Below are 12,881 nucleotides of genomic sequence, written 5' to 3'. Positions count from 1 at the left end.
CTAAAACATCGGTTTTAAACTTTTAATTATTAAAAAACATTTTTAGTATCAAATTATTAAGGAGGATTAATTTTTGAATATTTTTAAAAAAATGACCAAGTAGTATTTAAAATTACTAACTAATTGATATTTATTAAAATAGTATCTTTTATAATAAAAAAATATCATCTTGGTTTTATAAAAAATTTATAGTAAGTTTTTTCATTCATTTTTTGCGTTGTTGACTAATAATATGTAGTACAAAATTATTAGCATCGTCATATATCATAGTTAGCATATCAACAAATATATAGATTGAGAAAAATTAAATATAACAGATTCATTATAAATTAATAATATTTTTCTAATAAATTATTATAATGGAGTTCAAGATATATTTTAAATAAAAAAAGAAATAAAAAAGGTAAAGAGAGTGAATTTATGTAATGTAATCTTGAATGAATTAACTGCAAGTTGTATTTATATTTTATCTAGATAAACACATTAAAATGTAGTGCAATTCATCTTGACAAAAAAAAAAAATTTAATATTTAAAGTTATTTTAAATTTTTTTAGAAAATAATAAATTTTTTAAATTTATTCTAGAAAAAATTCTTGGACTCAGTCTAAAAAAAATGTGTGTCTAATATTTCTATTGCAAAACTACCTTAACTGCTCTTTTTGAGGATATGCACCAGCCACTTTCCAGAGTAGAACACAACCCATGCAGCTTCTACCCACTTTCGTGTATTCACACTGGAATTCATTTTAGTAATACTATTTATCCGAGAAGTGTGTCGAACCCGGAAGAGAGGCACCGCCGAGCAGCATATAGCTGAACATATATGGCGTCTGCTTTAGGTGAAGGTGAAGCCTCTTCTTCTACTGCAACCGGAGACTCTTGTAAGCATCAGGTGTTCTTGAGTTTTAGGGGAGAAGACACCCGGAAAGGCTTCACTGATCATCTATCTGCCTCACTAGAAAGGCGAGGAATCACAGCTTACAGAGACGACAAGAACCTTGAGAAAGGTGATGCTATTCAAGATGAACTTTTGAAAGCAATAGAAGAATCTATGTTTGCTGTCGTTGTTCTCTCGCCAAACTATGCTTCCTCCAGTTGGTGCTTGGACGAGCTACACAAGATCCTTGAGTGCAGCAAGAATCATGGGCTATCTGTTGTGCCAGTCTTCTACAATGTGGAGCCTTCTGATGTTAGGCATCAAAAAGGAAACTTCAAGAAAGCTCTTAGAAAACATCAGAATAGATTTGGTCAAGACAGTGACAGGATTAGAAGATGGACAAATGCTTTGACCCAAATTGCTAGCTTTTCTGGTTGGGACTCCAAGAACCAGTAAGTTTCCTCACATCATTTTCTCCCTCATAATATGTACCATAAACATTTATTTACCAGAATATTTTAGTTACTTTGAAACGGTTATTCATCGACTTTTATCCCGGGTGAACAAAATTTTTTTTAAATCCAACCAACTTGAAAATCTGATCCATTTTCATTTTTTTAATGGGTTGGATTAGGTATTTGGGTTAATCTCCATTCTCCAATTTGATCATTCGTGAAGAGAATTGGTGGGGAGGGGAGACCAATTTAATCCTTAACAAATTTCTTGGTACATCTTTCTTAGAAGAGATGGGGGGAGATGGGGGCCAATAAATTTTGGTAATTTTGGCCAGCTCAAATACCAATTTTTTTCATGTGTAAACTTTGCTAAATGTGGATGCAAGTTGTGTTTTCAGGCATAAATTCTGGTAATATAAATGCAAATTATGTACCTTCTGTGTGTAAACCATGTAAACAACATGGGTGCAAACTATTGGTCTAAAATGATAATATTTGCTGATTATGTAGCATTGCTGTTCTTAGAATTAGTTATTAGCCAGTGTTTCCTGTCAGAGTGGGTAGATGTATGATTACCTTTCTTCTCTTTATCAGGCAGGAGGCAAGACTAGTGGAGAACATAGTTGACCACATACAAAAGAAGCTACTTCCAAAATTTCCATCTTGCCCAGAAAATCTTGTTGGGATTCTTCCAAAGATGGAGGATGTGTTCTCACTTCTAGGTATGGGGTCAAATAATGTTCACTTTGTAGGCATACGGGGCATGGGTGGCATAGGTAAAACTACCGTTGCTAGAGCAGTCTATGAAGCCATCCAATCCAAGTTTCAAGTTTGTTGCTTTATGAGGGATGTTAGGGAGGTTTCCAAGGCAAAAGGTTTTGTTCACTTACAAAAGCTTCTTCTCTCAACACTAAATGTTAGTGATGAATTTTATGACATTGAAGATGGAAAGAAGATGATACGAAACTGGTTATGCAAGAAAAAGGTTCTTCTTGTTCTTGATGATGTAAGTGAGGAAATCCAGTTGGAAAATTTGGCCGGGAAGCAAGATTGGTTTGGTCCTGGAAGCACAGTAATAATCACAACAAGGTATATGCATTTGCTTGAGATACATAGAGTGAATGGAACATATAAGGTTGAAGGGTTGGTGGAAGAAGAAGCCCTCCGCCTCTTTTGTTTGAAAGCCTTTAAAAGAGATCAACCAGAAGAAGGCTATTTGGATTTGTCCAAAGACATTGTCAAATATACTGGTGGCCTTCCATTGGCACTTAAGGTATTAGGTTCCTATTGGTGTGGCAGAGATCTTCATTTTTGGCATAGAACTGCTAGAGAATTGAGCAGCGTTCTACCCTCGGAAATCCTCAATACTTTGAAAATAAGCTTTGACCATTTAGAGCCAACAGAGAAATATATCTTTCTGGATATTGCTTGTTTCTTCAAAGGAATGAACAGAGACGAAGTAGTAAATATATTACAGATGTGTGATTATTATGATGGAATTGAAAATGGAATTGTTACTTTGATTGAAAAATCTTTGATAACTCTAAGTAAGGATGAGATGTTGGAAATGCATGATCTGCTTCAAGATATGGGAAAAAATATTGTATTTCAAGAATTTCCAACTAATCCCGGGAAACGAAGCAGGTTGTGGTCTAAAAAGGACATTGATCAAGTTTTGACAAATGATATGGTAGGTGCCAATTTCCTTGCAACAAATGTGGTATGATTGTGTTACATAAACAAATCATTTTGTAAGATGACGGTATTGCATTTTGCAGGGAACTGAAGCAATTCAAGGAATTGTTCTACACTCAAGTTATGAAGCTCAGTGGAGTATTGAAGCCTTTTCAAAGACAAGTCAACTGACATTTCTCAGTTTACATGGCATGAAACTTCCACTTGGTCTCAACTACCTTCCTAGATCATTAAAAGTCCTTCATTGGAATTACTGTCCCTTGAAGACTTTACCCCTGGCGGATCAAAAGTATGAACTGGTTGAAATTAAACTGCGGAATAGCAAGATTGAGCAAGTTTGGCACGGGAAAAAGGTAAGTTCCTTTTGTCAATACCTCATTTGAATGAAATTTAAATGATAAGTTAAGATCACTCGTTCTTCAAATTGATCTCCGAAAGTTTTTTTTTTTTTTAGTCACATTAGTCCTTTTGTCATTATTTGTTAACGACGTCAAAATTTGTTGATGTGACACGTTTAAAGTGACACTATATTGACCATAGTATACTCCTAGCTGTCCTAATTGACTGTTAACATGCTAAGTTTATGCAATTAGATCAAATCAGCTCCAAATTGAGCAAGACTTTGAAACATTGAAATTCCTCAAATTAGGATTGATTTGATCTAATTTTATAAATTTATCATGTTAGCACCTAATTAGGATAATCAGATGTCTGTTGTGGCATCACTTAAGGTGCCATATCAACAAACTTTGACGCCATGAGAAATGGAAGTGATGGAGAGACTAATGCGACTAACTAAAAATCTTTGAAAGACGAATTTGATTAAAAAAATCTTTCAGTAACCAATGTAGAGAATGAGTAATTTTTTAGGGACGAATTTAACCATTTACTCGATAACTTAAGGTTATATTATATTTCTCTATTTGGTTCAGTTTCTTGAAAAGTTGAAGTACATGGATTTGAGTGTGTCTGAGAACCTAACTGGAACCCCTGATATTTCTGGTGCACCAATGCTTCAAAAGCTTAATCTGCAATTCTGCTCAGGGCTGAGTGAGGTTCACCCATCCCTTACACACCATGAGAACCTTGTTCAATTGGATTTCAGCAATTGCACAAGTCTCAAAACTATTCCAGGCAAACTGAAGATGAGTTCACTGGAGGAATTAGACCTGAGCAATTGCAGCAGTTTTGTAAACTTGCCAAAATTCGCGGAATGCATGAAACTATCATTGCTTTCTTTGAAACGAACCTCCATAAAAAACCTGCCACGTTCTGTCTCATCAAGTCTACCTTTGCTATGCAGTCTAGACTTAAGTTGCTGCAATCTAACTGAACTGGCATTCCCTTGCAACATTTTCCACTTGCCATTGTTGACTGATTTGAATCTGTCTCGTAACAAATTTGTCCATGTACCAATAAGCCTTCATAAACTTCCCAACCTCAAACGTCTTTGTCTAAATAATTGCCCAAATCTTAAGTCTCTCCCGGTGCTCCCCTCAAGTATTGAGAAATTGGAAGCATGCAATTCTTTCATTGCTTATGGTGAAATAGGATATTTTGATCCCTGTGAAACCATATTCAATTTCTTTCGATCATCGAGCAGTGATCATTCTCAGGTCTTTATCATGGAGTTCACATCATGGATATATAGGAAAGAAAAAGTTTCACCGTGGCAATCTTTTTTAAGGTTCAATCTAGAAGATGGTGAACATATTTCTCTCCCACCACAAGGTGATTTCCCTCCAAATGATAGGTTGGGAATTATACTATGCTTTGAGACAGCTACTTATTTGAACAAGACGGATTTGTGTGTCTGCAATGGTAGAAGATGGATCACCAAGAAGAATTCAGGCGAAAAGGGCGATCGCACGTATTTTATCCTTCTAACCAATGACTATTTTAATGCTGAATTATGCCCTGATTATACATTTAAGCTCTCTGTCAACAATGCCCTTAGTTACCACATGCACAACCAAGCATGGAGCTATGGCTCCAACCAATGCTGGGGCCGCTGGGTGCATCAACAATATTTTATTGACTATATGTATGATTTTGATTATTAAAAATTAAATTATACTTCTGCCACTTACACTGATTTATTAATTAAATCACAAATTATTAATGATTATTTATAATAAAGTTATTTTAGTGGTCAACGAGCTATAACTCAAATGGCATTCTCCCCATATTCACCTAAGAAATTGCAAGTTCGATGCCCTTTTTTTATTTCAGTGCAACTAAGTATTTTAAATATTATTTTTAAAAAAAATAATAATTTTTTTAATATTTTAAATAATTAATATGTAAAAGTGAATATTTAAATTAATTAAATAATAATAAATTTTTTTAAAAACTTAACCAAAAGTTAAATTTTAAAAGACAAGTAATATTTTTATTTTTATTTTTATTTTGGTGTTGAGTTTTTAATGATGTTTTCGAACAATATAAAAATTTAGATGTATTTTCTGCGTAAAGAGCACTCTTACATATTTGTAACTTTAACATTTTTTTAAGGTGAGAACTCAAGTGTAGTCGACTTCACTTGAAGTTCATAGTCGAGAGTCGTTAGATGAAAATTTAGTTAAATCAGTCAAATCATCTAATAGCTCTCAGTTATCAACTTCACGTGAAGTTGACTGCACGTGAGTTTCTACTTTTTTTTTAAACATGCAAATCTGAGGGTCATTGTTTTTTTATTTTATTTTTTTTAAATATACAAGATTTTAGGGTTTTTTATTTTATTTTTTTAAATATATAAAATTAACTCTCAAATTTGTATTTTAGTATTAAAAAAATTTTAAATATGTAAATCGAATCTTTTAATTTGTACACTATAAAATCTAGTTCTCAGATTTTTCTACAAATTTTATTATTCTTTAAATTTAAGGATTTGATTTGCTATTTAAAATAAAAAAATTAAAATTGATATGAAAAACACACAAACTAACCATTATAATGAATTATACGCAATCTTTTTCTATTTCTAAAAAAAATTAGTCACATAAAGCTAAAGAAATAAAAGTATGAAATTATATAATATTTTTAAAAGAAAAGAAAGTATACATAAACAATGTAAATAATTAAATATTAAACAATGTGAATAATAATTTAAAAAAATTAAGTTAAATATTAAAATTAAATTCTCAATTCAATTTTTAAATTTAAATTATTAGAATTAGGTAACGTCTCATATCATATTCTCATTTTATCTGAATCTTTTTTCTCTTACTTCACCTATACTGTATGAACTCCCCCAACTTTAGTCACCGCCTGCAAAACAACTCTGGCTGCCACCATCAAAACCACCTCTGTCACCACTAGTTGCCACTACTACCATAATAATTAGAATAAATACCCTTTTCGTCCCCTGTCTTTTTTAAAATTTGACTACATGTCCCCTAACTTTTATAAAATATCAGATCGGCCCCTATCCATATATTCCGTGATACCAATAAGCCCTTCCGTTGGTTTCTCTGTTCATAGTCGTCGAAAAATATTGAGGTGTAACGTGCACCCCGTGACATAGCCTTGACACATCATACGTTGAATGGTACGTGTTCAGTTGGACCATTAATAAGCCCCTGTATAGTCAGGAAAGCAACGTCGTTTTGCTTGGAAGCCCTTTTTGCGTGTTTAGGGTGAAATCTCATTCTCCCCCTTGTGCACACTTCAGCAACCATACATCACCTTCGTTTTCTACTCAAAATTACGAAGAAAATCTAAGAAAACGAAATGTTTTCCTCCAAGGCAAGCTGACAGAGACTTCCAACGAAGAGGTGGTGACGGTGTTGTAGACAGAGAAATTGACAGCTACTAAAGTTAGTGTCGCTATCTAATCTTGCAGCTTCGTTAGTTGGTGTTGCTCCAAATTTTTTTTTGCTAAATGTGGTTTTTGTTAATGATGATTTCGCTTAGTGATCATCCCATGCATGTTCTAAAAATTATTGTGTTAACGATTGAAATCTATGGAAGTAGTTAATTAAGTTCTAATTGTTGCACATTGTTGTTCTAATAGATGTCGTATGAAATAGTTCCTGTTTTTCACCATGGGGGTTGGTTTGAATGGGATGAAGATGGTGTATTATACTACCACGATGGAAGTGTTGAGACATTTCCTCCATTAGACATAGATTATGTTAATTTCAAGAATTTGGAGAAAATATAAGGATTTAGGATATACAAGCTACAAACAGATGCATTGGTATGATGGCAGTGCTCATGATTTAGAGTTTGGGTTACATGTTCTCAAAGGAGATAAAGAGATCAATGAAATGTGTGATAAAAAGGTGGAGAATATGGAGTCGGATTTGCAGGTTATTTATTTTGAGCAAGATGTTAGTCAACCAGTATATCGGCCAGATGTTGTTGAGGTTGATTCTTCTTCTTCTGATGATGGATATGAGACTACTGAAGACAAATCTTACAAACCCCCCCACACCTGGATTCGAATCTGATAGAAGTAGTAGTGATAAGGAAGTTAATGTAAAGAGGAAGAGTGTGAGGAAGAAGTAGCCTAGTGTGAGGATGAAAGAGGCAATGGATGCTAGATAAAAGTGTACTAAGAAGAAGAGTTGTGTTAGACAACAAACATCTAAGTAGAAGAAAAATGTGCCACCTGGTAGAGGTGATGATAAGGACATGTCATCTAGGACTAAGAAGAAGAAGACAAAAAGGTATGTTGGAAGAAAAAGAAAACATGTTCTACCCCAACAAGAAGGAGACAATGTGCCAAACAGTGGGCCTAGTGGAGAACAAGGTAATGGGCCAGGTGAGGTTGACCCAACTGGGCCTATAGTTACTTAGGTTTTTTTTCTGTTATGGTTGAACAACTTTGCTTCTCTTGTGTCTTTCACAGGCTAAAGCAAAAAGACAAAAGAAAAAGGTTCCAAAGAGATCCACCCCTACTTCAGTCCAAGAAGAAGCAAGAGTTGAGATCCAATCTTCACAGTCTACCCCACCACCAGCTGAGGTAATTTTATTTTACAGATTCATGTTCAGAAACTATAACATAATTTAGCCCAAGAGCATAGACCCTAAATTTTGTTGTTTTCATGTGGTTTAGGGTGTGAACTTCAACACTGAACACTTAACCCCTATTACCCCAACTACACTCAACCACGGGCCAAATTTCAGACCCAAGCAAGCAATAACTAGGCTACCAGCACCTACACTTCACCACCCTCAACAACAGGCCACAACCCCAATAGCTCAGCAACCTATGCAGCAAGTCATAGCCCCAATACTTCAACCCCTTCTATAGCAGGCAACAACTCCAACCACACAACCACCAACTCAGCATCAACTTTCAACTGAAGGAGCAACTTGCTAAGGGACTGCCACAACTCCCTTCACGTTTATTCCCACATCAGGCCTAAATGCACCCCACAGATTCAAGCAAACATATGGGTTTAGGCCACCAAGACTTCAGAAATGACATCGTCGTAGTCATAGTTATGAATATTTTGGTGTCAAGTTTTTTGGTTGTCAAGTTATAATATGTAATAGACTTAAGACTATTGGAACATGTTTTTTGTTTTGTGAATTCATACATGCGCTGATATTTTTGGCTGAATATGTAATAGCCTTTGTGCTTAGCAGTATGAGTATAAATATTATGCTTTTAGCTTATACAATATTGTGCAGACTTATCATGGTTTCAGACTTAACATTCTTACACAAAAAATTCAAAGTCAATTCATATAGAACCTGCAATTACAGAGCAAATTAACCCATCTCTTAACGTTATCCATGCAGCACTTACAACAACACACTATACCCTAAAACACTACAAACATAATTGCTGTTAACAGAATTAACATTGCCACCATAACAAATACACCATAGTGATTACTATATTTTTTTTTTACTTTCCTTCATATTCATGCTCAATCATATATTCCAGTTGCTCCAATCTATTCTCCAGCATCATCATTCTTCCTTCAATATCATTGTCATCTTCATGCCCAAAATGTTTAGAAATCAGTTCGTCCAGCCAAACAAAATAGTTGCAGTGACGTTGCTCCGCCTGCAATTGCCATTATAGTGAATATAATTTGTTAAACCACAGAAGAAGTTGATTACATAAATGGAAGATGGAGGCACACTTACGCGATAGTGGGAACAAACGAGGAAGATTCTGTCTGCGTTCTTCGCTGTCCCAGATTCTTGCATGATTGCATACGTTCCACACTTGCATTTAGGGTATTGGAACTTGGCTACTCGAACCCATCATAGTCTTCTTTCAGACACGGCGTGTGTGAGAGGTTGAAGATTGCTCTGGATCGCTCATACTTTAGCCCCTAGTGTTAGGGTTCAGAAAAGAGGGAGAATGAGATTGCACAATAACACGCAAAAGGGCTTCCAAACAAAACGACATCGCTTTGCTAACTGTACAGGAGCTTAATGGTCCAACTGAACACATACCATTTCATGTATGATGTGCCAAGGCCACGTCACGGGCTGCACGTTACAACTCAACATTTTTCGACGACTGTGAATGGAGAAACCAACAGAAGGGCTTATTGGTATCACGGAGTATATGGATAGGGGCCGATCTAATATTTTATAAAGGTTAGGGGGCGTGTAGTCAAATTTTAAAAAGGACAAGGGTAGAAAGGGTATTTACTCTAATAATTATTTACTAGGGAGACACGGGGAATGGAAACTGCCCGCAAGTTGAAGTCCCACCGCAGGAGGCAAAGGTGGACAGATAAGTCCTACAAGAAATCCCATCTCGGCGATGAATGGAAGAAATCCTTTGCTGGTTCATCCCATGCCAAGGGAATTATCCTTGAGAAGATGTAAGATTACTTTAAAGTTAAACTTTTCATATTGGGGAGGGGAACTAATTGGTTTTCTATGTGTAGTGGTATTTAAGCTAAGCAGCCCAACTCTGCCATTCGTAAGTGTGCCAGAGTGCAGATCAGCCTTTCTGGTTGCGCTCCGCCATGCTCTCCGTTCGATCTCCGTCGCTCCCATCTCTGATCTGTCATGCTCTGCATCTTTTGGTTCGCTCCATTCGGTGGTGATGATGATTTTGACAGAGGAGAGGCTAATGGGAATGGTGAAACGACAGAGATGGATCACAACTCTTCCGCCTCCACCCACACTGTACAGTCCTCTTTATGTGTCGGATGATAATTTTAATAGGTATGCAGATGGTTATTTTAATTCTTATGTGATGGTTATTTGATTGGAATGGATTTAGTTAAATACAATTAAAATATGTTGGACGTTCAATTTACTAGTTCTGGGGATGATTATTTTTGTCCTTATGTGGATGGTTATCCTTAAGTGCCGATGAGGGTCTTTGTTAGTTGATGAACCAGCGGTGGTGAGGAGGATCCCGACGACAACGATGAAGCTGGTTAACGACCAAGCCATGGCGTAAAGAACCCAGGAGGCAATGATGATGTCCGGTGAGAAAGAGAGAGTGATGTTGGCGAAGGGACTGGTTGGTGAGGCAGCGACGGCAAAGGATTTCGGAGAGAAGCTGGTGTTTTGGTAAATTAGAATATAATGAATAGTTAAAATTTTTGAATTACTGAATGGAGTTTTTTAGTTGGATAATTTAAATAGAATATTTTTATTTTTTAAATTTCATTGGACTAAAACTGTAACTCATTGTTCACATTATTTAAATTCTTCATCGTCTATCTAGCGAAATTATTTCTCATATGTTTATTAGTCTTTGATAAAACTAAGTCTCTGCCTCACAATGCCGATTTGAAACTTGAAAGTATTAAACGATGTTAACTTTCTAAATAACAATTAACAATTGACAATTTATTATAAACATATCCATCCGTATAAACAAAATTAAAGAACACAAAAATGATCTTGTGTGTAAAAGTGTAAGATTTTTATGACAAATATTTCATCTTTTAATTCAGTGTTTTTATTTTTTTAGAAATGAAGTGTTTCTATTAATTATGATTTTTTTAGAAATGAAGTGTTTCTATTAATTATGCAGATATGTATGCCACTGTAGTAAGATTAAATAATTAGAAATTTTTATGTAACATTGTAATAAACTTTTATCACTTATAATTTTGTTATGTAAATTATAGAAGTGGAATTTGTTTATTACATTCTAAGTTTGGATTGTTGTTTATGTGATTCTGAATTTAGTTTGAATGTTGAGTTTGAATTTTTTGTTTAATTTTTTTCTTTTAAAATTTTTTAGTTTTAGAATTAATTTTTTGCCATTGTTGATTTGAATTTTTGTGTATATTTATATTTTTCATTGTTGTTGATTACTTGAATTACTTGAACTCTATGGTGTTGTCTTTCTCCACCCTTTTCTTGACAGTTCTTATTTGGATTCTGATTTTTAGAAAATTTCGTTAATCAATAGCTTCGACCTACGTCACTACCAGAAATGCGGTGATTAGCCACGGAAAAAATCGTGGCTAAAATCAAGAAATTCCGTGGCAATTAAGCTTTAGCAACGAATACATTTCTGTGGCTAACAAGGGCGACGCCTTTTCAGTTAGCCACGGTTTTCGGCCGGTTAGCCACAGTTTTATGATCCGTGGAGACATCTGACTAGCCACGGTTTTTATGTTATTGGCCACACTCTAAACCGTGGCTAAATGACAACATTGTAACCAACAAATATAGCTTAGCCACAATTTTTCCGTGGCTAATATTGGTAAGCTGGGCTTTTTTGCCACATTTTTTCTATGGCTAAACATTGTTGGGTTATTTAGCCACGGTTTTTCCGTGGCTAATCATAAAAGATAAATTAAAAAAAATATAATAATAATAATAATAATAATAATAATAATAATAATAATAATAATAATAATAATAATACTTAGAACAAAATTATATCATACAAAATTAAAAAGATTAGCCATATCCATATAAGTAGTATTTTTAGTAATAAAAATATGAAATTTAAGTAACAATGTTAAAAAGCAAATATTCTGAACTAAATGAGTTTAAACTATTACAAAATCAAGTATCGGAATGTATCATTATTAGATCTCTAACATCTTCATTGGAATACCTGCAAAAACATTCAAATAAGATTGTGTTATCTCTTAATTCATGAAAAAAATGTTCCAAGACATTATTTAAAATAATATTTTAATGTACTTAAATAAAAAAGTAGGAATGCATACCCAATAATGCTGAGTTTTCATTTTCACAACATAAAACATCTTATTAAACTCGTCATCAATCAATATATATATTACTAGAATATCCTGGTGAACAACTTTCAATTCAATTGCTTCATGTAAGTAAATAAGCAAGCCTGTCAAAAATAAAGGTAAAATAGAGAGCTGTCAAGAATAAAGGTAAAATAGAGAGTGATATTAATGATATTTTCTCATATTAAAACCTAACTATAGTATTATTTAACGAGACAAAAGAATACTATTAACCAGATATTGAATTGCAATCAAAACCATTTAGAGACAAAGAACTTAAAGTAAAAATAAAAATGTGTTAGAAATTACCAAGGTCAATATTTTAAAGTAGAAAGTTGAGCTTACCAGGTAACTATCGAATAAAACTTTCATGCGGACCTCCTAGGGAAGTGTACCTTTCCCGGCAACATGCATCTATTACTTTAAGTTACCATTATTAACGTATTTATCCATTAGCAGCTTAAATATTGAAACAAACACTAAAACAAAAATGCTATTGATAATACAAAGAAATAGATAATTAGATACTATGTACTCGGGAGTTTGAACAATTTAAAAGAAAACACAAACTTGTATGGAGATCCCAGCATGGACAAGAATCAAAGTTGCAGCATTGATACACGCAGATCTAGATCTAGTTCCTATACAGGAATATTGGAGAAAAGTTAGTGAATAGTCAAAAAAAATAGTCTTTT

At 34.2% G+C, this 12,881-nt stretch overlaps 1 protein-coding gene across 1 annotated transcript; it reads left to right on the top strand.

Moving 5' to 3' along the window:
* Positions 1 to 686: 686 nt before the first annotated feature.
* Positions 687 to 5,106, top strand: LOC107485461 (disease resistance protein RPV1-like). Its single transcript, XM_016105997.3, has 4 exons — positions 687 to 1,330; positions 1,928 to 3,023; positions 3,112 to 3,381; positions 3,961 to 5,106. The coding sequence occupies exons 1-4, from the start codon at positions 825 to 827 to the stop codon at positions 5,089 to 5,091; spliced, it is 3,003 nt and encodes a 1,000-aa protein (XP_015961483.3). The 5' UTR covers positions 687 to 824; the 3' UTR covers positions 5,092 to 5,106.
* The last annotated feature ends 7,775 nt before the right edge of the window (positions 5,107 to 12,881 follow it).

Source organism: Arachis duranensis, chromosome 4 (assembly GCF_000817695.3).
Source record: "Arachis duranensis cultivar V14167 chromosome 4, aradu.V14167.gnm2.J7QH, whole genome shotgun sequence".
Taxonomy (NCBI): Eukaryota; Viridiplantae; Streptophyta; class Magnoliopsida; order Fabales; family Fabaceae; genus Arachis; species Arachis duranensis.
Note: the sequence above shows the minus strand (reverse complement) of the source record. Positions and strands in the feature narration are given on the sequence as shown.

Excerpts from the sequence above, each read along its gene's own strand:
- LOC107485461 (XM_016105997.3), top strand. The coding sequence starts at position 825 with ATGGCGTCTGCTTTAGGTGAAGGTGAAGCCTCTTCTTCTACTGCAACC. Across the intron at positions 3,024-3,111 it reads AAGTTTTGACAAATGATATG|GGAACTGAAGCAATTCAAGG; the intron begins GTAGGTGCCAAT and ends TGCATTTTGCAG. Across the intron at positions 3,382-3,960 it reads AAGTTTGGCACGGGAAAAAG|TTTCTTGAAAAGTTGAAGTA; the intron begins GTAAGTTCCTTT and ends TATTTGGTTCAG.